The 25082-nt window shown below is 42.6% G+C and overlaps 1 protein-coding gene and 1 long non-coding RNA gene across 13 annotated transcripts in view; one reads left to right on the top strand and one right to left on the bottom strand.

Annotated features, from left to right (window-relative positions):
- ZNF131 (zinc finger protein 131) overlaps positions 1 to 25082 on the top strand; it is a 56747-nt gene that overhangs the window by 10290 nt on the left and 21375 nt on the right. For 11 of the 12 annotated variants that reach the window (XM_058430060.1, XM_058430061.1, XM_058430063.1 and 8 more), the window contains exon 4: positions 8898 to 9042. In XM_058430060.1, coding sequence (XP_058286043.1) covers positions 8898 to 9042 — 145 coding nt within the window. Of the gene's footprint in view, positions 1 to 6396; positions 6921 to 8897; positions 9043 to 25082 lie in introns of those variants that run through there. The other variant, XM_032135339.3, reaches the window with a different exon arrangement.
- The window catches only part of LOC131381620 (uncharacterized), a 68417-nt gene that overhangs the window by 6922 nt on the left and 36413 nt on the right, over positions 1 to 25082 (bottom strand). The gene's annotated exons all lie outside the window — the stretch shown is intronic.

A 25082-nucleotide genomic window follows, 5' to 3' on the forward strand; every position in this document is an offset into this window, starting at 1 on the left:
ATGGGAGGCCAGGCACAGTGGCTCATGCCTGTAATCCCAGCACTTTGGGAGGTCGAGGCGGGCAAATTGCCTGAGCTCAGGAGTTTGAGACCAGCTTGGGCAACACGGTGAAACCCTGTCTCTACCGAAAATACAGAAACTAGCCGGGCATGGCAGCGTGTGCCTGTAGTCCCAGCTACTGGGGAGGCTGAGGCAGGACAATTGGTTGAACCCGAGAGGTGGAGATTGCAGTGAGCCGAGATGAGGCCACTGCACTCCAGCCTGGGCGATAGAGCTAGACTCTGTCTCCAAAAAAAAAAAAAAAGGAGATACAGGAAGGTAGAGGCAATGTGGCTGAGAGATAATAAAGCAAAATCAAAAAGATTTGTCATTGATTCAGTATGGTGGTGAGGGAGAGAAATAATGTATACATATTGTGAGATGAGTAATATAAGAGTAAGAGCAGATTCAAAATGATATTTTTTCTTTAATAACTTTCTTCTCCTACCATCAAAATTAGTTTTCCTGAACGTTAATAGTGCTGGTTGTTAAATGAGAAAAGTTTTGAAGTGGTTGATGCTTCGATTCTTTTACCACATTTGTTAATTTTTATTTTTATTTTTTTTTGAGACAGCGTTTTGCTCTTGTTGCCCAGGCTGGAGTGCAATGGTGTGATCTCGGCTCACTGCAACCTCTGCCTCCCGGGTTCAAGCGATTGTCTTGCCTCAGCCTGTCGAGTAGCTGGGATTATAGGCATGCGCCACCACGCCCGGCTAATTTTTTGTATTTTTAGTAGAGATGGGATTTCTCCATGTTGGTCAGGCTGATCTCGAACTCCCGATCTCAGGTGATCCACCCGCCTCGGCCTCCCAGAGTGCTGGGATTATAGGCATGAGCCACCACGCCCGGCTACTTTGTTTTTCGAGATAGAGCCTCACTCTGCCGCCCAGGCTGGAGTGCAGTGGCACGATCTCAGCTCACTGCAACCTCCGTCTCCCGGGTTCAGGTGATTCTCCTGCCTCAGCCTCCTGAGTAGCTGGGATTACAGGAGCTCACTACTACACCTGGCTAATTTTTGTATTTTTAACACAGATGGGGTTTCACCTTGTTGGCCAGGCTGGTCTTGAACTCTTGACCTCAGGTGATCTGCCTGCCTTGGCCTCCCAGAGTGCTGGGATTACAGGTATGAGCCACAGTGCCCAGCCTCCAAGCTTACCACTTTTTTTATTTTGAGATGGAGTTTTGCTCTTGTTGCCCAAGCTGGAGTGCAATGGTGCGATCTCGGCTCACTGCAACCTCTACCACCCAGGTTCAAGCGATTGTCCTGCCTCAGCCTACGGAGTAACTGGGATTACAGGCGTGCACCACCACACCTGGCTAATTTTTTGTATTTTTAGCAGAAATGGGGTTTCACCATTTTAGCTAGGCTGGTCTCGAACTCCTGACCTCAGGAGGCCTCCTTGGCCTCCCAAAGTGCTGGGATTACAGGCGTGAGCTACCACACCTGGCCCTTATCACATTTTTTGACCCCTTTTGTGTTGACATGGCATACGAAGTTTTCTCCAAGTGGAAGATCCCCCTCAAAAGATTGTGTTTGGACTTGAGCAGGAAAGCAGAGGAACAATCATGAAATTCTAATATATTTGAGAATCTTAGTGGTATTAAGATTTTCTAGCTAATATAGTTTACATCCTTAGCATATGGTTCCCTCAAGAGTTCAGCAAAGTCTTTCTGGTAAAAATATTAATAAAGGTCAAGATGTAAATTGGAAGAATAAGCAGTAATTCACCCATCCTACCACCAGAGAATAACATGGGTAGGCATATGTGCGTATGTACAAAAAAAAAAAATGGGGGCACTTTAGAATTATGAGTAAGAGATTGTGAACCTATAGTGAATGAGAACATGTATCTTCAAACTTTTCCAAGCAAGAAGGAAAAGTTTGAAGTTTTTATCCTGTTAGTATCCTATTTAAAATCTTTGTCGTAGACTTAGGAGTCAGACCATCTGGGTTTTATCACTTTATAGAGTTGTTATGAGGATTAAGTGAGTTAATGCTTGTAAAGTATTTAGAGCCTTGCTTTTTATATATATAGTAAGTGTTATGTATGTGTGTTTAATTAAAAATCAAAATTTCATTCTACTTTGGAAACATTTACACATTGTTTTAAAAAGGATTTTTCTTGTGCTTTTAAACTTTTGGCCAAAACTTCTGAAAGACAGTAAAAGCTAGTTGTGTTTTCCTTGGGCTACTGTCATATACTAAAGAATAAATGAAAGCAACAAGGAGAAAAAATACAAAGGGAACCAAATAAAACTAGCCCTCAGTGAGTCCAGTTATTTTTGTTTGCTTATTTGGTAGAGTGTAACTTGATCTTTTTATATTTTATGGTGTTTCTCAATATTCAGATTGCTTTTAGACGTTTTGAAAATGAGTTTGCTGAGGCTCAGAGGTTCTGAATTGCCCCAGCTCACTCAGTTCATGGAAGAGCTGTGAGTAAAACATGAAAGTTCTAACTTCCTGAATGGTATCCTTTCTTTTTTTTTGAGACAGAGTCTCACTCTATTGCCCAGCCTAGATTGCAGTGGCATGATCTCGGCTCACTGCAACCTTCACCTCCTGGGTTCAAGCGACTCTCCTGCATCAGCTTCCCCAGTAGCTGGGATTACAGGCACGCGCTACCACACCTGGCTAATTTTGTTATATTTTTGGTGGAGTTGGCGTTTCACCATGTTTGCCAGGGTGGTCTCGAACTCCTGACCTCAAGTTATCTGCCCACCTCGTCCTCCCAAAGTGCTGGGATTACAGGTGTGAGCCACTGCGCCCAGCCAGGAACCTTTCTTTACATAAATAGAAGATGCCGCTTTGAACACTTAAATGATATTCCACCAGCATTCTTAGTGTTGTCCTGAGGGCTGCATTCAGATGTGTAAAACAGATGGGAAGAACATATTTTTGTGAATTGCAGTTTTACCTATTGTGTGCAGTTTGGACTTGGGCATTTCTTAGCCTAAAATCTATGTTAAATGTAGATTTTCTTTTTGTTTTTCTTAATAGTGTCTCATAGCCTTTCATTAGCAGACTGAACCAATAATATATAGCATTGAGAGATATAAAGAAACAGAGTATCACTTTAGGACTAAATTTTAAACACAAAACCGTCAAAAGTATCAATGATGAATGCATAATTTTGAAAGTGACTTTAGGCCTGGCGTGGTGGCTCACACCTCTAATCCCAGCACTTTGGGAGGCCGAGGTGGACGGATCATTAGGTCAGGAGTTTGAGACCAGCCTGGCCAGCATAGTGAAACCCCATCTCTACTAAAAATACAAAAAAATTAGCCAGGCGTGGTGGTGGGCACCTGTAATCTCAGCTACTCAGGAGCCTGAGGCAGGAGAATCGTTTAGATCTGGGGAGGTGGAGGTTGCAGTGAGCTGAGATCACGCCATTTCACTCTAGCCCAGGCAACAGTGGGAAATTCCATCTCGAAAAAAGAAAGAAAAGAAGGTGACTTTGGTATTTATTCATTTATTCCTGCTTTGTGTTCTTGCATTTTTAGGAAGCACTGTTAGGTACTGTGATGTGAGTATACAGATCAAAAATCACTTTCCTCAAGTAGTTTACAGTCAAGAGATGTATCAGAATGGGTACAGAGTTTACAGAGTTGAACCTTGGAGAATTAAAGAATGTTTAATGGCTAACCCATTTATGCCTGAAATCGCAGTTTTTTGAATTTGAAAAATCAGACCTTGGTGATGACCTGGAGCAGTAGGATATTAATAACTCCCACATGCTTAGCATTCAAATAATGGAACACTAGGCATAAATGGATTAAATAATGAAGGAATAGAAAGTGTGAACAGACCTATAACTGCCATAGAGCTTGTATCAGTTGTCAGAAACCTTCCAACAAAGAAAAGCGTAGGACAAGATGGCTTCATTGATTAATTCAGTGAAATGTTAAAAGAAAAATTAATGCCAGTCCTTCTCACAGCCTTCCAAAAAAACTGAAGAGGAAGGAGTATTTCCAAATTCATTGGTAGGCCAGCATTACCCCAGTATCAAAGCAAGACAGGCCACAAAAAAGAAAACTATAGCCCAATATCCTTGATGAATATAGATGCAAAACTTTGCAGTGAAATACTAGCAGACCGATTCTAACAGCAAGGTACAGGTATCATATTCCATGACTAAGTGAGATTTATCCTTACGATGCAAGGATAGTTCAACATACGAAAATTAGTTAATGTGATGTACCATACTAACAATAAAGAAGCAAAATGACATGAGCATCTCAATAGATGAAGAAAAAGCCTTGGAGAAAATTTAATACCCTTTCCCAGTAAAAACTCTTGAACAAATCAGGAATAGAAGGAAATTATCTCCACATAATAAAGGCCCACAGCTAGCATACTCAACGGTGAAAAACTGACACTTTTTTCTCTAAGATCAAGGAACAAGACAAGGATGCCTACTCTTATCACTTCAGTAGTACTGGAAATCCTCGCTAGAGCAATTAGGCAAGAAAAAGAAGTAAATGCCATCCAAGTAAGAAAGGAAGAAATCAATCTCTTTTTGCAGATGACATCTTATATATAGAAAACTTTAAAGACGACACAAAAAACTACTAGAACTAATAAATTTAGTAAAGTTGCAGGGTACCAAATCAGCATACAAAAGTCAGTTGCTTTTTTTTTTTTTTTTTTTTTTGGAGATGGAGTTTCACTCTTGTTGCCCAGGCTGGAGTGCAGTGGCGCGATCTCGGCTCACCACAACCTCCGCCTCCCAGGTTCAAGCAATTCTCCTACCTCAGCCTCCCGAGTAGCTAGGATTACAGGCATGCACCACCACACCTGGCTAATTTTGTATCTTTAGTAGAGACGGGGTTTCTTCATGTTGAGGCTGGTCTCAAACTCCGGACCTCAGGTGATACACCCACCTCGGCCTCCCAAAATGCTGGGATTATAGGCGTGAGCCACTGCGCCCGGCCATCAATTGCATTTTTATACACTAGCGGTGTACTATCTGGAAAGGAAATTAGGAGAACAATCCCATTTATATTGACACCATAAAGAATAAAGTAACTAGGAATAGGCTTAACTTTTCACCTCCTTAGGTGAGAGACATGCAATATGAGAACCATAAAACATGAAAGAAATTGGGCTGGGCACAGTGTGGCTCATGCCTGTAATCCCAGCACTTTGGGAGGTGGAGGCGGGTACATTGCTTGAGGTCAGGAGTTCAAGACCAGCCTGAACAACATGGTGAAACCCTGTCTCTTCTGAAAAAAAAAATACAAAAATTAGCTGGGTATGGTTGCCCATTCCTGTAGTCCCAGCTACTCAGGAGGCTGAGGTTGCAGTGAGCCTAGATTGCACCACTGCACTCGAGCCTGGGTGACAGAGTGAGACTCCGTCTCAAAAAAGAAAAAAGAAACTAAAGACACTTAATAGATCTTCATGGATTTAGAACACTTAGTATTGTTAAATTGTCCATACAGATTGAGCATCTCAAATTTGAAAATCTGAACTGCTTGCCAGGTGCAGTGGCTCACGCCTACAATCCTAGCACTTTGGGAGGCCGAGGCGGGCATATCACAAGGTCAGGAGTTCAAGACCAGCTGGCCAACGTAGTGAAATCCTGTCTCTACTAAAAATACAAAAATTAGTGGGGCATGGTGGTGTGCCTGTAGTCCCGGCTACTCGGGAGGCTGAGGAAGGAGAATCACTTGAACCCAGGAGGTGCAGGTTGCTGAGATCGCACCTCTGTATTCCAGCTTGGGCAACAGAGTGAGACTTGGTCTCAAAAAAAAAAAAAAAAAAAAAAAAAAAAAAAAATGAACTGCTATAAAATTTGAAACTTTCTGAGCATCAACATGACTCAAAGGAAATGCTTGTTGGAGCATTTTGGTTTCGGATTTTCATATTTGGGATGCTCAACCTGTGTCAAGTATAATGCAAATATTTCAAAATCCAAAACAGTTGTGATCCCAAGCTTTTCATATGAGGGATATCCAGCCTGTATTACAGAAAGTGGGCTACAGATTCAATACAATCCCTCTCAAAATCCTGATGGAATTTTTTTTTTTGTTTTATGGAAAGAGGAAAAGCAGTTCTAAAATTCATACGGAACCACAGAAAATCATGGACTAGCCAAATCAGTCTTGAGAAAGAACAAAGCTAGAGGCATCTTTTTTTTTTTTTTTTTTTTTTTTTTTTGAGGAAGTCTTACTGTTTCCCAGGCTGAAGTGCAGTAGTGTAATCTTGGCCCACTGCGGCCTCGGCCTCCCCAGTTCATGTGATTCTCTTGCCTTAGCCTCCCAAGTAGCTGGGATTACAGGTGCGTGCCACCGCCCCCAGCTAATTTTTTTTCTTTTTTCTTTTCTTTTTTTTTTTTTTTTAAGTAGAAACGGAGTTTCACCATATCGACCAGGCTGATCTTGAACTCCTGACCTCAGGTGACCCACCAGCCTTGGCCTCCCAAGGTGCTGGGATTACAGGCATGAGCCACTGCGCCCAGCCAACATCATACTTCTTGATACCAAAGTATTTTACAGAGCTACAATAACCAAAACAGTATAGGACTAGCTTAAAGAGACATAAAAACCAATGGAGCAGAATAAAGAGCCCACAAATGAAAACATGCAGATAATATGGTCAACTGATCTTCAAGGATGCCAAGAATGCACAATAAGGAAGGGATGTTTTCTGCAACAAATGATGTTGGAAGAACTGAGTATTCACATGAAAAAAGATGAAATTGGACCCCTATCCTCTACCATAAAAAGAAAAAAACTCAAAATGAATTGGAGACTTAGACATAAGATCAAAAAATGTAAATCTCCTGGAAGAAAACATGAGGGGAAGCTTCATGACATCATTCTTAGTGATTTCGTGGATGTGGCATCAAAAGCACAGCCAACAACAGAAAATAAGACAGGTGGGATTACATCAAACTAAAAAGCTTCTGTACAGCAAAGGAAACAACTGAGTGAAAAGGATATCTAAGGAATGGGAGAAAATATTTGCAAAACCAAATAAATGATAAGGAATGAATCCCAAAAATATATAAGAAACTCCCACAACTGATAGTAAAAAATATCTGCCCAATTAAAAACAGTCCAAATGATGCAGAAAAAAATTAAATTAAAAATGTTTTTTTAAATGTGCTAAGAACTTGAATAGACATTTCTCCAAAAAGAGCATACAGATGGCCAACAGATACATGAAAAAAATGGTCAGTGTCACTAGTCATCAAGGAAATGCAAATCAAAACCACTATGAGGTATCAGTCACTTCACACCTTCCAGGATGGCTATCAAAAAAAAAAAAAGACAACTAGTATTGGTGAGGATATAAATAAATTGGAATCCTTGCACAATGTTGGCAGGAATAGGTGCAGCCATTATGGAAAACAATATGAATGTTCCTTAAAAAATTAAAATACCATACAGTTCAGCAATCCCACTTGCTGAACATTTATCCAAAAGAACTGAAATCAGGATCTTGAAGTTTTAGCAGTCCTGTGTTCATTGCAGCACTATTTACAGTAGCCACGAGAGGAAATAAATATTCATCAACAGATTAATGGATAAAGAAAATGTAGTATATGTATCCAATGGAATACTATTCAGCTCTTAAGAACAAGGATATTCTGCATATGCAACCACATGGATGAACCTTGAGGACATTATGCTAAGTGAAATAAGCCAGTCACAAAGACATACACTGCATATTTCCATTTATATGAGGAATCTAAAATGGTCACTTTCAGTCATATGAGCTATCTCAAATAGATTGAAAGAGTGGAATAGGGGTTGCTAGGGGCTGGGAGGGAGGAGGAAATGGGCAGTTACCAATCAGTGGGCATAAAGTTTCAGTTGAGCAAGATGAATAAACGAGGTCTGTGCAACATTGTACCTAGAGTCAACAGTAATGTACACTTAAAAATGTGTTAAGTGGGTAGATCTCATGTTCTTATTACAATAAATGTTAAAAGGTTTCATTGAACATGTGATATTAAAGTTGGACCTTTAAGGGGTGAGTGGTAGGATGAGTATAACCAGAGATAAAATGATTAAGCATCCAACTAGGAGGGTATTAATAAAGGCAAGTCAGGCTGGGCGCGGTGGCTCACGCCTGTAATCCCAGCACTTTGGGAGGCTGAGCGGGCAGGTGACCTGAGGTCAGGAGTTTGAGACTAGCCTGACCAACATGGAGAAACCCCATCTCTACTAAAAGTTCAAAATTAGCCAGGTGTGGTGGTACCTGCCTATAATCCCAGCAGCTCAGGAGGTTGAGGCAGGAGAATCTCTTGATTCTGGGAGGCAGAGGTTGTGAGCCAAGATCACGCTGTTGCACTCCAGCCTGGGCAACAAGAGTGAAACTCCGTCTCAAAATAAATAAATAAAGGCAAGTCAGCTATTAGTGCAGGGTTTGTTTGAGAAATAGTATATAGTGTGTGTGTGATGTCATTTAAAATTTGGAAGCTAAATTGGAAAATAATGTGAAGGGCCTTGAAATAAAGTCAGAGGTATTAAATTTTGTTTGCTAAGTTGTGAAAAGCTATTGAAGATTTTCGAGCTGAGTTGGCACAGCTGTAATCTCCCTGGCAAGAAATGTAGCATGTCTGACATGTAATAGCCAATTCATATATTTGAGTGATAGAATCTTACTGTTTTCCAAGAGCCTCAGGAAATCTTCTGGAAAAATATTAAAGTAGTTTAAGATTTTCCAGCTAGGTAGTGCTGAAATTTGGCTGTAATATTACTGTATTGCTAATGAGAATTCTTCCAGAAAATAGTTTCCAAAAATAAATACTCATCAAGCTCCAAGCCCTGGGCTTTTCTTTCTTTACTAAACATTGTAAGATTTGAGTCAATATGATTACATGCTCTAATGTACATCTTCTTTACAGGTGTTAGTAAAATGGCCTTTCGCCATTTAATTGAGTTCACATATACAGCAAAATTAATGATACAAGGAGAAGAAGAAGCCAATGATGTATGGAAAGCAGCAGAGTTTCTACAAATGCTAGAAGCTATCAAAGCCCTTGAAGTCAGGTACTTAATTTCTTTAATGGGTTTCAGATAGTCATATTCAGTCATGTTCATTCTGTTAGTGAAGAACTTATAGTATGTGTCATGCCATGAAGAACAAGAGTTCTTCAGAAGAATTAAGAATATTTAAGGATCTATAAAAAATTTTTCTGGATACTGATTGTTCTTTCATTTGACTTTGATTTTCTGTTCATTTGTTAAAACTGCTAATATTAAAGTAGCATCTTTGATATGTAATAAAATAAGTCTAGACAGCTTTTTAAGGATCTGGATCCTTATAAACTGTTTTGTTGGATTCAAGTTATTGTTTGTACCAAGCCTTATCCTACAAAGGGTTTGGCTTACAAAGATTAACATAATACTGTTTAAGGAAATAGGTGGAAATAAATAAATTGGTGGAATAAGGAGATAATCATTTCAAGTTAGAAGTATGATAGCCAAAAACGCATACCATAAGGTCTACAGTAGATGTGCTAAATCTAGCTCTAAGTGCACCTAGTTCAAAGAAAAAGAGTATTCAGTTATATTATTCCTTGTTAGAAGACGAGAACAAATCAATTGCTGAGGAGCCATTCCTAGTATTAAAATTTCTCCTGAGAAGTATTAAGAAAACATTAGGCCAGGCCCAGTGGCTTACGCCTGTAATCCCAGCACTTTGGAAGGCTGAGGTGGATGGATAGCTTGTGCCCAGGAGTTCACAACCAGCCTGGGCAACATGGTGAAACCCCCTCTACAAAAAATACAAAAATTAGCTGGGCATGGTAGTGCATGCCTGTGGTCCCAGCTACTCAGGAGCTGAGGTGGGAGGATCACCTGAGCCTGGCAAGGTTGTGGCTGCAGCAAGCTGTGATCACGCCACTGACTACATACCAGCTAGGGGAACAAAGTGAGACCCTTTTTTTTTTTTTTTTAAAAAAGAGTAAACATGAAAGGATATAATGAACAAAGACCTCAACATCCTTACTTGATGAATAATGGCAGTGTAACATAGTTACTAAGAACAAGAGCTTTGGAGTCAGTTTCCCTGGGTTAACATCCTGCTTCTACCACTGTGTGGCCTTAATTAAGTTACTTAACCCTCCTGTCAGCTGTGTCCTCCTCTGTCAAATGAGAGTAATTAACGGTACTTTCTACATGGGATTTGATTAGTTGTGAGGGTTGAATGAATTAATGCATGCAAAGCATTTTGCATGGTGTCTGGCTAAATGACTCTGAGTACTCTAAGTATGAACTATTACCTCCTGATACTGTTTTTTATGTTTCTCAATACAGATCATTGGCATGATGCCAAAACAGTTTGGTAAAATCAGTTTCACATAGCGGCACAATGATTTAATCTTAACTCACTGTTATGGTTTAGTTAAAAGATAAAATTTATTTCTCTGAGGACTCTACTGGAATTTTATTTTTTTAAGATGGAGTCTTGCTCTGTCTCCCAGACTGGAGTGCAGTGGCACAATCTCGGCTCACTGCAACCTCCACCTCCTGGGTTCAAGCAGTTCTCCCTGCCTCAGCCTCCTGAGTAGCTGGGATTACAGGTGCCCGCTACCATGCCCAGCAAATTTTCGTATTTTTTAGTAGAGGTGGGGATTTCACCATGTTGCCCAGGCTGGTCTCAAACTCCCAACCTTAAGTGATCTGCCCGTCTCAGCCTCCCAAAGTGCTGGGATTACAGGTGTGAGCCACCGTGCCTGGCCGAATAAAAGTTTTTTTAAGAGATAAAAATTTAGATGACTGTAAGAATACTGAACTGTACTCGTCCATAAATATCTCTTAGTTTGACAGTTCAAGATTAAACCTTTCTGACAAGAGCTTGATACGTATATATATTCTTTGATGCTTAGCACCTGGCATATAGCAGGTATACAGGAAACATTTGTGAATAGATAGATGGATACATGCCAATTAAAACCAGATCAGTACTCTTGCAGAGAGACCTGAGCATGGATGTCAAAATAGAGATGTGTTCTGAGGATATAAACCTGATCAGGCCATCTGTTCTCAAAAAGATTAAAGGAAATATATATGGATGGGGTGATGTCAGATTTGTGGTTAAATCTTGAATGAGAGCCTTCCAGAAGAATGTTCTCTGTGGCCCTTTTGCTGCTCATGATAGTGAGTGGTATGTCACTTTGGAGAAGGTTCAAGACTGGGATCCCAAGCTTGGCGCAGTGGCTCATACCTGTAATCCCAGCACTTTGGGAGGCCAAGGTGGGTGGATTACTTAGACCTCAGGAGTTTGAGACCAGCCTGGGCACCATGGTGAAATGCTAACTCTATGAAAAATACAAAAATTAGCTGGCACTGTGGCACGCACCTGTAGTCCCAGGTACTCAGGAGCCTGAGGTGGTAGGATCGCTTGAGCATGGGAGACTCAGAGGTTGCAGTGAGCCGAGATTGCACCACTGTGCTCCAGCCTGGGTGAGAGTGAGACCATCTCAAAAAAAAAAAAAAAAAAAAAAAAAAAACTGGGATCCCAGTAGTACCTAAAACCATCAGTGCTTTTCAGTATAAACACAGTAACATGTTGAATTGTTTCTTGAACCAGATAGGCGTGTAATATGTTCTGAAGAGTTCCCTTTGAAAAGAGGAAGACAGTAGTATTATATGTTGGCTGTTTATAATAATGCAGTGTTTAAGCTGCTACAGGGATGGTTTCTGTTGATTTTTTCCCCATGCATGAGCTGTATTTTACTGTTTCTTTGTATGTCTCATCATTTTTTTTGTTAAAAATTAGATTTTTGGTCTGGGCACAGTGGCTCACACCTGTAATCCCAGCACTTTGGAAGGCCGAGGTGGGTGGATCATGAGGTCAAGAGTTCAAGACCAGCCTGGCTAAGATGGTGAAACCCCATCTCTACTAAAAATACAAAAAAATTGGCCAGGTGTGGTCGTGGGCACCTGTAATCCCAGCTACTCGGGAGGCTGAGGCAGAGAATTGCTTGAACCGGGGAGGTGGTGGTTGCAGTGAGCCGAGATCTCACCATTGTACTCCAGCCTGGGCGACAGAGAGAGACTCTGTCTCAAAAAAAAAAAAAAATCCAATTTTCAAAGTGAAAAAAAATGGTTTTTGTTTGTTTGTTTGTTTTTTAAGACAGAGTCTTGCTCTGTTGCCCAGGCTGGAGTGCAGTGGCGGATCTCGGCTCACTGCAACCTCCGCCTCCTGGGTTCAAGCAATTCTCTGCTTCAGCCTCCCAAGTAGCTGTGATTACAGGTGCCCACGACCACACCTGGCTAATTTTTTTGTATTTTTAGTAGAGAGGGTGTTTCACCATCTTGGCCAGGCTGGTCTTGACCTCCTGACCTCGTGATCCACCTGCCTTGACCTCCCAAAGTGCTGGGATTATAGGCATGAGCCATGGCGCCTGGCCAAAAATTGGATATTTTTAAATAAGTTTTATTTAGATCCCACCCCCCACCTTCCTCACCCCCATTCTGTCTCTCAGACATGATTTGTTTGGGTTTGGTTTGGTGTTTTGAGACAGGGTCTCGCTCTGTCACCTAGGCTAGAGTGCAGTGGCACAGTCTCAGCTCACTGCAGCTTCAACCTCCCGGGCTCAAGAGATCCTCCCACCTTAGCCTCCCAAGTAGCTGGGACCACAGATGCTTGCCACCATGCCCGGCTAATTTTTGTATTTTTTTGTAGAGACAGGATTTCACCATGTTGCCCAGGCTAGTCTTGAACTCCTGAGCTCAAGAGATGTGGCCACCTCAGCCTCCCAAAGTGCTGGGATTACAGGCATAAGCCACCATACTTGGCCAGACATGGTTTCTTACTTTTTTTTTTTTTTTTTTTTTGAGACAGAGTCTCACTCTGTTACCAGGCTGGAGTGCAGTGGCGTGATCTCGGCTCACTGCAGCCTCTGCCTCCCGGGTTCAAGCGATTCTCTTGCCTCAACCTCCTGAGTAGCTGGGACTACAGGCACACACCACCACGCCCAGCGAATTTTTGTATTTTTAGTAGAGATGGGGGTTTCACTATGTTGGCCAGGATGGTCTTGATCTCTTTACCTTGTGATCCACCTGCCTCTGCCTCCCAAAGTGCTGGGATTACAAGCATGAGCCACTGCGCCCGGCCCCAAGCTTTTATTTAAGTGCAGTGATCCAGGATGGATTTTAGATCTTGTTGAAAGCAGCCACATCCATCGACTGCACATAGTCCTCAGAAGCAGTGATCTGCATCTCCACTGTTGCAAGTTTATCATCTTCAACTACACACTGTATTTGAAGTTTCTTAATTTCCTATCCCACTGGAACTAGTTTAGATGAGGCAGACATCGTTTCTTATTGTTACTGGTTTAGCGACTTTCCTGGACTTCTGTAATTCCTTTCACGTAATTCTGTACAGTCTATATTTTGTGTGTATGGCCGTTGAAGTCTCTGCATAGGTAGTTTACTGAACAAACTGATCATTGGACAGAAATTTTCTTAAATGTCTTAAAGCAGTAAGTCTCCACGTTTTTGTTGGGGAGCTCTTTATAGAGCACACTATCAGTGTCCCATCAAGCAGTTTACAACTGCTTTAGCCTTTACTTGCTGTGTTAACAGAACCTCAAGGTCAGATAGAGATGGGAGTTGCTAAGATCTTTCCTGGACATGTATACAGCTCTGTGCATGTGCATGGCCTTCTAGGTTCTCTGGAATATGTCAGAGCTGTTTTTTTTTTTTTTTTTTTGAGACAGAGTCTCGCTCTGTTCCCAAGGCTGGAATGCAGTGCTGCCATCTCGGCTCACTGCAAGCTCTGCCTCCCGGATTCACGCTATTCTCCTGCCTCAGCCTCCTGAGTAGCTGGGACTACAGGCACTCACCACCACGCCCGGCTAATATTTTGTATTTTTAGTAGGGACGGGGTTTCACCGTGTTAGCCAGGATGGTCTCGATCTCCTGACCTCGTGATCCACTCGTCTCAGCCTCCCAAAGTGCTAGGATTAGAGGCATGAGCCACTGTGCCCGGCCTTTTTTTTTTTTTTTTTTTGAGACAGAGTTTTGTGTTGGCATGATCTCGGCTCACCGCAACCTCCACCTTCCAGGTTCAAGTGATTCTCCTGCCTCAGCCTCCTGAGTAGCTGGGATTACAGGCGTTCACCACCATGCCCAGCTAACTTTTTTTTATTTTTAGTAGAGTTGGAGTTTCACCATGTTGGCCAAGCTGTCTTGAACTCTTGACCTCAGGTGATCCACCCGCCTCGACCTCCCAAAGTACTGGGATGACAGGCATGAGCCATCGCGTCCAGTCTGTCAGAGCTTTTTAAAGCCCCCTATGAGCATCCCATTCTTCAGTTTTTCCTTTCAGTTTTTGTTCAGCTTCTTGATAGCCCAAACTTGTAATGCCACCACAGTAGTTGCAATGATAAACAGTTGCCATTGATTGTTTTTGACAAATGTCTTGTAGTTACAGCTATTTGAAAAGTGAGCTGTGAGTCAGATCAAATCTCCAAATATTTTATCCTTAGATTTATCTTTTAAGGAAGTAGTACATGTAAAGCTCTTAAAACAATATCTGCCACATAATAACATGATTGTGCATATGTTCTTTTCATTTATTAGAATGCCATGTCTGCTTGTTCATGGCAAAGTTTTACTCATCTTTCGGGTCTCAGGTGAGAGCCAACAACCTGTTCTCTGAAGCTTTTCCTTACTGAGCCAAGCAGATTGACTTAGGTACTTCTATTATTCTGTATTTTTATATTTTACATTTTCCATTACAACAATAATCATATTAGTGTTCCCACATTTTTCTAATAGTCTCCAACCTCTCTGAGGCAGGGATTATCTGTGTTTTTTTTTCATCTTCAGGAGGCATTTGTGGATGGGTTTGAAAAACTACCTCGAAATTATGCCTCTTAGACTCAGTTGCCAGGTTTATGTCCATTCCCTCATAAGCCTCTAAAATCTCTTTCCTTGCTGTTCAGTTGTGAATACAGGCTGGCTTATCCCACTCTGCAAAACAAAAGCCTGGTAGCAGCACTTTTTCTTGTTCTTTAATTATTCCTGTTTGGGATGGGGATCTGAGTTCAGAGGTCATACCTATAGTAAAGACAAGCATAAGAAAACTGGCTAAGAAGTAGTTTACGGCCGGGTGCAGTGGCCTATGCCTGTAATTCCAACACTTTGGGAGGCTGAGGCAGGTGGATCACTTGAGGTCAGGAGTTTGAGACCAGCCTGGCCAAAATGGTGAAACATCGTCTTTACTAAAAATACAAAAAATTAGCCGGACATGGTGGCACGCCCCTGTAATCCCAGTTTTCACGAGGCTGAGGCAGGAGAATCGCTTGAATCCAGGAGGCGGAGGTTGCAGTAAGCAAGATCGCACCACTGCACTCCAGCCTGGGTGACAGAGTGAGACTCCATCTCAAAACAAAAAAAAGAAGTAGTTTACAATTTACCAACACTTGTACTTGAAAAGAACAAAAAGAAACCATACTTTTTCAACGTAAGATGCACAATTTTTTCCCTCATTTTAATATATTTCAAATAGGAATTCCTTTTAAAAGTGAGTGGCCAGGCAAGAGTTAACAGTTAGTTTCAACTGTTAATAAATTCTAGTAGTTATTTGTGTTAGTGATACCAGACAAGTTGAGTTTGTCATTTAAAATGTCTTCCAACTGATTATACCGTGAGTTGATCCTTAAGCGGAAAGTTGTGGTAGAATTGGTATTGGAGCATTCCAAAGTGGGGTATTAATTTCATATTAATGGAGCAAATATTTGTCATCAAAGGAATGACCACAAAAGCAATAACCAAGGGCTTCATGGGACCTTAGGAAGACATATGATTTAACAGGCTTAACAATTTAGGAATAAAAATTAATTTAGCTGGACTACTTAAGGCAACTGTATAACTATTTTGCAAATAGAGAAGGTGTATAAGGTGCTCTTCTCACATATGCAGTATGGAATTATTTTTGGAATATAGTGTAAACTTTTTGAACGGCACCGAAAAAGAAATTAGGACCTCATTTTGCTTTGCTGAAATTACATTACTGTTAACTTAAAACTGTATGGCCGGGCGCGGTGGCTCACGCCTGTAATCCCAGCACTTTGGGAGGCCAAGGCGGGCGGATCATGAGGTCAAGAGATCAAGACTATCCTGGCTAACATGGTGAAATCCTGTCTCTACTAAAAATACAAAACAAATTAGCTGGGTGTGGTGGCGGGCACCTGTAGTCCCAGCTACTCGGGAGGCTGAGGCAGGAGAATGGCGTGAACCTGGGAGGCGGAGCTTGCAGTGAGCAGAGATTGTGCCACTGCACTCCAGCCTGGGTGACAGCGAGACTCCGTCTCAACAACAACAACACCAACAAACTGTATGAGTCGGGCGTGGTAGTTCATGCCTATAATCCTAGCACTTTGGGAGGCCGAGGCAGGCAATCACCTGAGGTCAGGAGTTCGAGACCAGCCTGACCAATATGGTGAAACCGTGTCTCTACTAAAAATACAAAAATTAGCTGGGCATGGTGGCGTGCGCCTGTAGTCCTTGCTACTCAGGAGGCTGAGACAGGAGAATTGCTTGAACCCTGGTGGTAGAGGTTGCAGTGAGCCGAGATCACGCCATTGCATTCCAGCATGGATGACAGAGACTCCATCTCAAAATATATATATGTATGTATATATACGTATATATATGTGTATATATACGTATATATGTGTGTATATATACACATATATATGTGTATATATATGTATATGTATATATACAGTGATACAGATACGACCACAGTCAAGATCAGGGGAACACTTTATCATTCTAGAAGCTTGTCTCATGATTCTTTGCAGTTGATCCTGATCTCTAGCCCCAGGCAATCATTGATCTGATTTTTATCACTAGTTTTTCTATAGTGTACCGTACAAAGTTCATGTTTGACTTTATTTACCTTAGCATTGTGCTTTAGAGATTTGTCCAGGTGGTTGTGGATGTTATTTTGTTTCTTTTCATTGCTGAGTAGTATTCCACAGTGTGGGTATGCTACAGTTTATCTGATGACTTTTGCGTTTTTTTTTAAAGTTTTTATCTATTAAAATAATGCTGCTGTATACAAATCTTTGAGTGGATATATGCTTTCATTTCTCTTAGTAAACATCTGGAAGTGGAATAGAGCTTAGTTTGGTATGTGTACGTTTAACTTTGGAAAACAGTTTGGAAGTTTTTTAAAAAGTGGTTTTATGGCCGGGTGTGGTGGTTTATGCCTGTAATCCCAGCACTTTGGGATGCCGAGGCAGGTGGATCACCTGAGGTCAGGAATTTGAGACCAGCCTGGCCAACATGGTGAAACCCATCTCTACTAAAAATACAAAAAAAATCTGGGTGTGGTGGTGGGCACCTGTAATTCCAGCTACTTGGGAGGCTGAGGCAGGAGAATCGCTTGAACTTGGGAGGCAGAGGTTGCAGTGAGCCAAGATCGTGCCATTGTACTCCAGCCTGAGCGACAAGAGCACTTTTTTTTTTCCTCAAAAAAAGAAAAAAGTAGTTTTATATGCTGGGCATGGTGGCACGTGCCTGTAATCCTAGCACTTTGGGAGGCTAAGGTGGGAGCATACCTTGATCCCAGGAGTTCAAGACCAGCCTGGGCAACATGGTGAGACCCTATCTCTACAAAGAAAAAAAAAAATTTTTAACCAGCTAGGTGTGGTGGCACATGCCTGTAGTCCCAGCTACTTGGGGAGCTGAGGTAGGAGGATTGCTTGAGCCCAGGAGGTTGAGGCTGCAGTGAGCAGTGATCGTGCCGCTGCACTCCAGCCTGTGCAACAGAACGAGACCCTGTCTCAAAATAAAAAGTGGTTTTATCCATTTACATATTTGAGTGCAACACAACTACTTATGCCCTGTCTTCACCAGCACTTGATATTGTCAAAGGTTTTTTAAACTTTAGGTCAGGAGATGACAAACATTTTATTAAAGGGACATAAATATTTAGACTTAAATGCCATATAGTCTCTGTTGCAATTACTCAGATCTGCTGTTGTAGCAAGGCGGCTATAGACAGTATGTAAATGAATGGGTGTAGCTATGTTTTAATAAAACTTTGGCATAAAACATGCTACTACTGTTAGGCCAGAGTTTGCCGACTCCTGCTTTAGTCATTCTAATTGGGCATATAGTGGTATGTTATTGTAGTATTAATATTTTTAAAACTTTAATAAGGTATAATATATAATAAGCTGCACATATTAAAGTACACAGTTTGATGACTTTTAACATGCATGTACATTCTTGTGAAGCCATTATCACAGTGATAAACACATCCATCACTCTCCAGTTTCCTTGTGCAATTTTGTAATCCATTCCTCTCTCCCTATTCCTATCTTTATCCCTACAATTTTATGTGCATGTAATAGTATGGTAGTGCTTGTCTAATTTCTTTCACTTGCCATAATTATTTTGAAATTCATGCCGGGCACAGTGGCTAACGCCTGTAATCCCAGCACTTTGGCAGGCCGAGGCAAGCAAATCACCTGAGGTCAGGAGTTCAAGACCAGCCTGGCCAACATGGCGAAACCCCGTCTCTACAAAAATTAGCTGGGCATAATGGCGATGCCTGTAATCCCAGCTACTTGGGAGGCTGAGGGGGGAGAATCGCTTGAACCTGGGAGGCAGAGGCTGCAGTGAGCTGAGATCGTGCCATTGCACTCCAGCCTGGGAGACAGAGGGAGAAAAAAACAGGCTGGGTACGGTGGCTCACGCCTATAATCTCGGCACTTTGGGTGGCCAAGGCGGGTGGATCAAAAAAGAAAGAAATTCATGTATATTAGTGTGCGTATAAGTAGTTCATTCCTTTTTCCTGCTAAGTATTCCATTGTATGGATATATCACCATTTGTTGATTCACCTGTTGATGGACATTTAGGTTGTTTCCAATTTTTGGCTATTACAAATAAAGTGGTTATGAATATTTGTGTAACAAGTTTTTGGACATATTCTTTCATTTTTCTTGGTAGATACCTCTTAGTAGGATAGCTGGCTTGTATGGTAAATACATGTTTAATATTTTAAGATATCGCCAGACTCTTTTTCAGAAATGGTTGTGCCATTTTACATTCCATTCTGCAGCCTATGAATGCTCCAGTTTTTCACAGCCTTGTTAATACTTGATATGGTCAGGCTTTTTTATTTTAGCCGGGCTGGTAGGTATATGGTGGTTTAAATTTGCATTTATCTAATGACTAATGGTGTTGGATATTTTTTAATGTGCTTTTTTTGCCATCTGTTTGTATTCCTTGGCAAGGTGCCTGATCAAATCTTTTGCCTATTTTTTAAAATGGGGTTATTGTCAAGAAGGGGGCAGCATTGCAGGGGTCTGATTTTTTTATCGTATTTGCAAGGTAGTAACTTTATAGCTAACAGTTTCATGGATGCCGGCAAGAGACATGAGACTCTTGAGTCAGAAAAGGGCTTGATTACTTAGAGCAAAGAAAGTAGCATGAGTTCCATGTTTGTATCAGTGTTTCTTGTTCCCTGTCCTCCTAGTCCCACAGGGGTGACACAGTGGCCTAGGTGTGTACCGTGCTCACAGTTGTTTGCATCACAGTTGAGGAATTCTGAGCTTTAGGAAACCCAAATCTTCTACAATGAGCTGCAAGCAAACCTGCCTAACCTTTGCTGTAGAAGAAACATTATTATACTGGACAATAAATAAACTTACTCTCCACTCTGGAAGAGGACAGGCTCTGTTTTCCAAAGTCCTTTTCTATACAGATAACTTTGAAAAGATAGTCCAAAATAAAAGGCTCTCAATGTCTTTGTTTATAAGACATGCAGAAACATGAGTATCCATGGAGAGTTGTCTTGTTCCGTATCCTTGTTTCTGTATTATGCTGGCTGGTACTGAATTTTCCCCATAAGTACAGCACTTCTTTAGCCACTCTGATTAATCCGACCATAGGAACCAGGACCTGGCTGGGTGTGGTGGCCCACGCCTGTAATCCCAGCACTTTGGGAGGCTGAGGTGGGCAGATCATCTGAGGTCAGGAGTTCGAGACCAGCCTGGCTAACGTGGTGGGACCCCGTTTCTACTAGAAATACAAAAAAATTAGCCAGGCGTGGTGACTCATGCCTGTGATCCCAGCTACTCAGGAGGCTGAGGCAGAAGAATTGCTGAGGCTGTAGTGAACTGAGATCGCGCCATTGCACTCTGGCTTGGGCAACAAGAGTGAAACTCTGTCCCGAAAACAAACAAAAAACACAGGGACCAGGACCTAATCCATTCAGTTTTTCTCATACTGGATTTATTTAAGGATTTATTGAAGTCAACAGAACTTCAAGCAGCAGGATTTGGCCACCCTGCCGTGTTGACCTTAATCATGCACCCACCACACTAAGGTTCATTCTGGACTCAGCCAACTGAACAAATCCCTAGAAAAACAGGTGACTTTCTTTTTCGGTTTCTGTATTGACTTTCCCACTTAGCCCTGGGCATTAATCTAAGTATAGCAAGATGTTTTACAATTATACAGGTCCACATTGTCCCGTAGGGAGGATGTCTACTAGGGCAAGTTTTTCATTCATAATAAACCTGGCCCCAGTGGCTTGAAGCTGACATAAATGCCTTCCAGAGCCCAAGTGATACCAGTGAACATATCAGCTTAAGTCATGCACAATGTTGTACCACTTTTTTAATTGGATTACTCCTATTAGGGAAAACTGCCCATAGGATGTGCATAAATAAGTTATTATTCTAGGAAGCATCCTTTTGAGAATTTCTAACCAAGAGTATCCTTAAATGAGACCTCCACAGTCACCCGAGGGCTGCTTGATCTTCCTTAAACACTTGATGGTCTCCTATAACCACCTCTTAGGTGTAAGTCATCATTTTGTTTTGTTTTTTTTGAGATGGAATCTCACTCTGTCGCCCAGGCTGGAGTGCAGTGACGCAATCTCAGTTCACTGCAACCTCTGCCTCCCGGGCTCAAGCAATACTCCTGCCTCAGCCTCCCTAGTATCTGGGATTACAGGCGCCTGCCACTGCACCCTGCTAATTTTTGTATTTTTAGCAGAGATGAGGTTTCTCCATGTTGGCCAGACGGATCTCCAACTCCCGACCTCAAGTGAGACACCTGCCTCGGAGTCCCAAAGTGCTGGGATTACAGGCGTGAGCCACCGCGCCTTGCGAGTCATCGTATTTTTGTGAGGCAAGGAAATTAGTACCTGGCTTCCACACAAGAAGCACAGTCCCAGGGGCACATAGGAACCCTGAAAGAAAAGTACTGTTTGCAATTGTTCATGCCTCCAAAGTAGGACCTGCATTAGTGTAGAGGCACAGATTGACATGGTCTCCAATGTAGTCTCCTTTCCCAGTTCAATTAGAATGGTTGAGTCTAGTTCTGGTTTTTGGAGAGACTGTGAGGACAGGGCAGTTAGTTGACTTCTTTCCTATTTATTTATTTATTTATTTATTTATTTATTTATTTATTTATTTATTTATTTTTTGAGATGGAGTCCCACTCTGTCACCCAGGTTGGAATGCAGTGACGTGATCTTGGCTCACTGCCTCCACCTCCCAGGTTCAAGCGATTCTCCTTCCTCAGCTTCCCCAGGAGCTGGGACTATAGGCATGTGCCACTAGGCTGAGCTAACTTTTGTGTTTTTAGTGGAGACGGGGTTTCACCATGTTGGCCAGGCTGGTCTCGAACTCCCGACCTCAAGTGATCCACCCACTTCAGCATCCCAAAGTGCTGGGATTACAGGTGTGAGCCACCACGCCCAGCCAAGTCTGTCCTGTTTATCACAAGCTCCTGAATGCCAGCTGAGTTGAGTAGTAACTCCACCTCATGGACTGATCTCAGCTATGAGAATGGTAGTGGAGCATGGTGTTTTGCCCGCCACAAACAGGAGTCATCCCCAGCTGCTTTTAGAAGACATGTTGGTAAAGTTAAGGGAAACCACTTGGCAGGGAATGGCAAACACAGCAGTCAGTTTAAAAATGCTTATAGCCGTTGGAGAGACCTGCAACTGAGCATTTGAGACGGAGTCTCGCTCTGTCGCCCAGGCTGGAGTGCAGTGGCGCAATCTCGGCTCACTGCAAGCTCCGCCTCCTGGGTTCACGCCATTCTCCTGCCTCAGCCTCTCCGAGTAGCTGGGACTACAGGCGCCCGCCACCACGCCCGGCTAATTTTTTGTATTTTTAGTAGAGACGGGGTTTCACCATGGTCTCGATCTCCTGACCTCGTGATCCGCCCGCCTCGGCCTCCCAAAGTGCTGGGATTACAAGCGTGAGCCACCGTGCCCGGCCCATTTTTCTTAACTTGAAGGGTTCTAGAGGCAGTTCTGAAAGACAGAGTTGGTTTGTTTTGTTTTTGGAGACAGGGTCTCACTGTGTCACCCAGGCTGGAGTGCAGTGGTGCAATCACAGCTCACTGCAGCTATAACTTCCCAGGCTCAAATGATCCTCCCACCTCAGCCTCCCAAAGGAGCTGAGACTGTAGACATGTGCCACCATGCCCAGCTAATCTTTTATAATTTTTTGTAGAGATAGGGTCTTAAACTCCTGGACTCAAGCGATCCTCCTGCCTCAGCCTCCCAAAGTGCTGGTATTATAGGTGTGAGCCCACCACGCCCAGCTTGACAAAGATTGTTGTCCCTCCCTGCCCCATATCTTCTGGAGTCGTAAGATGTTTCTCTCCCTAGATGGCAAGGTTGTCATTCCTCCTTCACCTCTTTTCCAGTCATCCTCTCCTCTTACCCAGACCTTTCATCTGGTATGGTCAGGTACAAGAAGGGCAAGGACATTTAAAACTTAAGAGACCCATTATATTTCTCACTTTGGCTCACATGGGCTATTATAAGTGAGTGTACTTGGCAAGCAGTGAATTCAATCAAGTGGTCAATATTCCTATAAGATGATGTCACTCCATTCAGAGAATCCAGATGGCTGAACTAGAATGAAGTTCGAATTTCCTAACCCTGGCTTTGACCAGGCTGTCACCTTTAAGAGGTACCAGGCTATTCCAGGATTATTGTTGGGAAAAGAAAATGTTTAAGAATGTTCAGGGCGGGCCAGGTGCGGTGGTTAATGCCCGTAATCCCAGCACTTTGGGAGGCTGAGGCGGGCAGATCACCTAAGGTCAGGAGTTCAAGACCAGCTCTGACCAACATGGTGAACTCCCATCTCTACTAAAAAAAAAAAAAAAAATGCAAAATTAGCTGGACCTGGTGGCACGTGCCTGTGACCTCAGCTACTTAGGCTGAGGCAGGAGAATCAGTTGAACCTGGGAGGTGGAGTTTGCAGTAAGCCGAGATCGTGCCATTGCATTCTAGCCTGGGCAGCAAGAGCGAAACTCAATCTCAAAAAAACAAAATACATATTCAGGGCACAGAATCCTACTTTTTCAGATTGGGTTTATATTGCTTCCCTCCCCTTCTGTCTTCATCATTATCCAGGAGGTAGCCAAGAAGACTTGATCCCTTTCTAGGGACAGCTAAATTCAGTGATCAAACTGCGTTACTCAGATTTTTGGACAAAGAGGAGGTGAGGGAAGTAGAGTCAGAAATCATTTTGAGTCAGTGTTTGAGAAAGCTGTTGCCATACTCAACAAGGTACTCAGTATCTATGGATGGTAGCATGAAATGTCCATCAGTACCTTGACTGTTATTCATTAGCTTTTGTGGTCATTTTTGTGTATATGATAAAGCTGAACCATTATCAGACTGCAGATGGTCTAGAAAGGTGAACATAAGACATAGATTAGTTTCAAGAGCCACAGTAGTGTGGCCAGAACCAGCTAATGAAACTGGAACAGCAACAGTGTAACCTAAAGAAGTGTCAGCATGGCGGGGTGGAGGGGCTCACACCTGTAATCCCAGCATTTTGGGAGGCTGAGGTGGGCAGATTGCCTGAGGTCAGGAGTTTGAGACCAGTCTGACCAACGTGGTGAAATCCTGTCTCTACTAAAAATACAAAAAAATTAGCCAGGAGTGGTGGCGTGTGCCTGTAATCTCAGCTGCTTGGGAGGCTGAGGCAGGGGAATTACTTGAACCAGGGAGGTGGAGGTTGCAGTGAGCTGAGATCGCGCCACTGCACTCCAGCCAGGGCTACAGAGCGAGACTCTGTCTCCAAAAAAAAAAAAAAGAAGTGTCAGAAATGTCGGCAATGGTGAAGCACCACTGATAGCCCTGCAGTGGGGTCACAGCTTCAGTATAGTCAGTGTGCAGGGAGCAGTCAGAGACAGTGCTCTGTGACTGTTATGTGATCCTTTGCTATGAGACAAGCAGACCAAGTTGTAACAGGTGTCAAGTCTGACGTTAACAGTGGCAGACTTCTGCATAAGAAACATAGGGTCCTCTAATTTGTGCCCAGTCTCTGATGGTGGTGCATGTGTTACCATATCCAGAATAATGTTGGCTGTAGGCTTCATTAGTGGCAGTCTGGGCAGTGCAGGCTTGGTTAGCATCTTGATTCCAGTTGGTCTCATTAGAGAATAGTCCCTTATCTTGCACATCTAAATGAGTGACCCAGAGAGTTCCGGCAACAGCTGCTATTTTTTACACAGTTGTGACCTCAGAGGCGTGGATGTCTTTAATTTGCCAAGTCTTCCAAGTAGCAGACTAAACAGCTAGACCATTGGCAACAACGTAAGTGCCAGTAAAAATATAGCAAGGTTAATTTGGGGGAATGTTGACCAGAGTCATGAGGACAGCCTTGAGTTCTGCCCACTGAGCAGAATGACCATGTCTGCTTTGGGTTTTCATTGTTGGCGCAGAGGCTGAGCACTTGCAGCAGCCCAGTGAACACCATCAAATTTCAGCTTAGCCAAGCCATCAGTTAATTAAGGGCTCCATTAATCTAGTGACTTTGCTTTGGGCAACAGTTGGGGAGCTGCTTTTTCATGATGGCAAAGGGGGCCCACTACTTTCTTAAATATACCATTTCTATTTGACAAGTGACACTTGGTGGGCATTTCTCACCTTGTTAGTCATGAAGTTTGAGTTGACTCACCCCCAAATGGGAGTATTAGACTGGAGAACCTCAGGGCCTGCATGGGTGGTTAGGGATCAGTTTCAACAAGAGCCCAAAAGCAAACTAATTTTTTTTTCTCAGATTTGGTGTACTTT

This window comes from Hylobates moloch, unplaced genomic scaffold, assembly GCF_009828535.3.
Source record: "Hylobates moloch isolate HMO894 unplaced genomic scaffold, HMol_V3 SCAFFOLD_17, whole genome shotgun sequence".
In the NCBI taxonomy this organism is placed as follows: Eukaryota; Metazoa; Chordata; class Mammalia; order Primates; family Hylobatidae; genus Hylobates; species Hylobates moloch.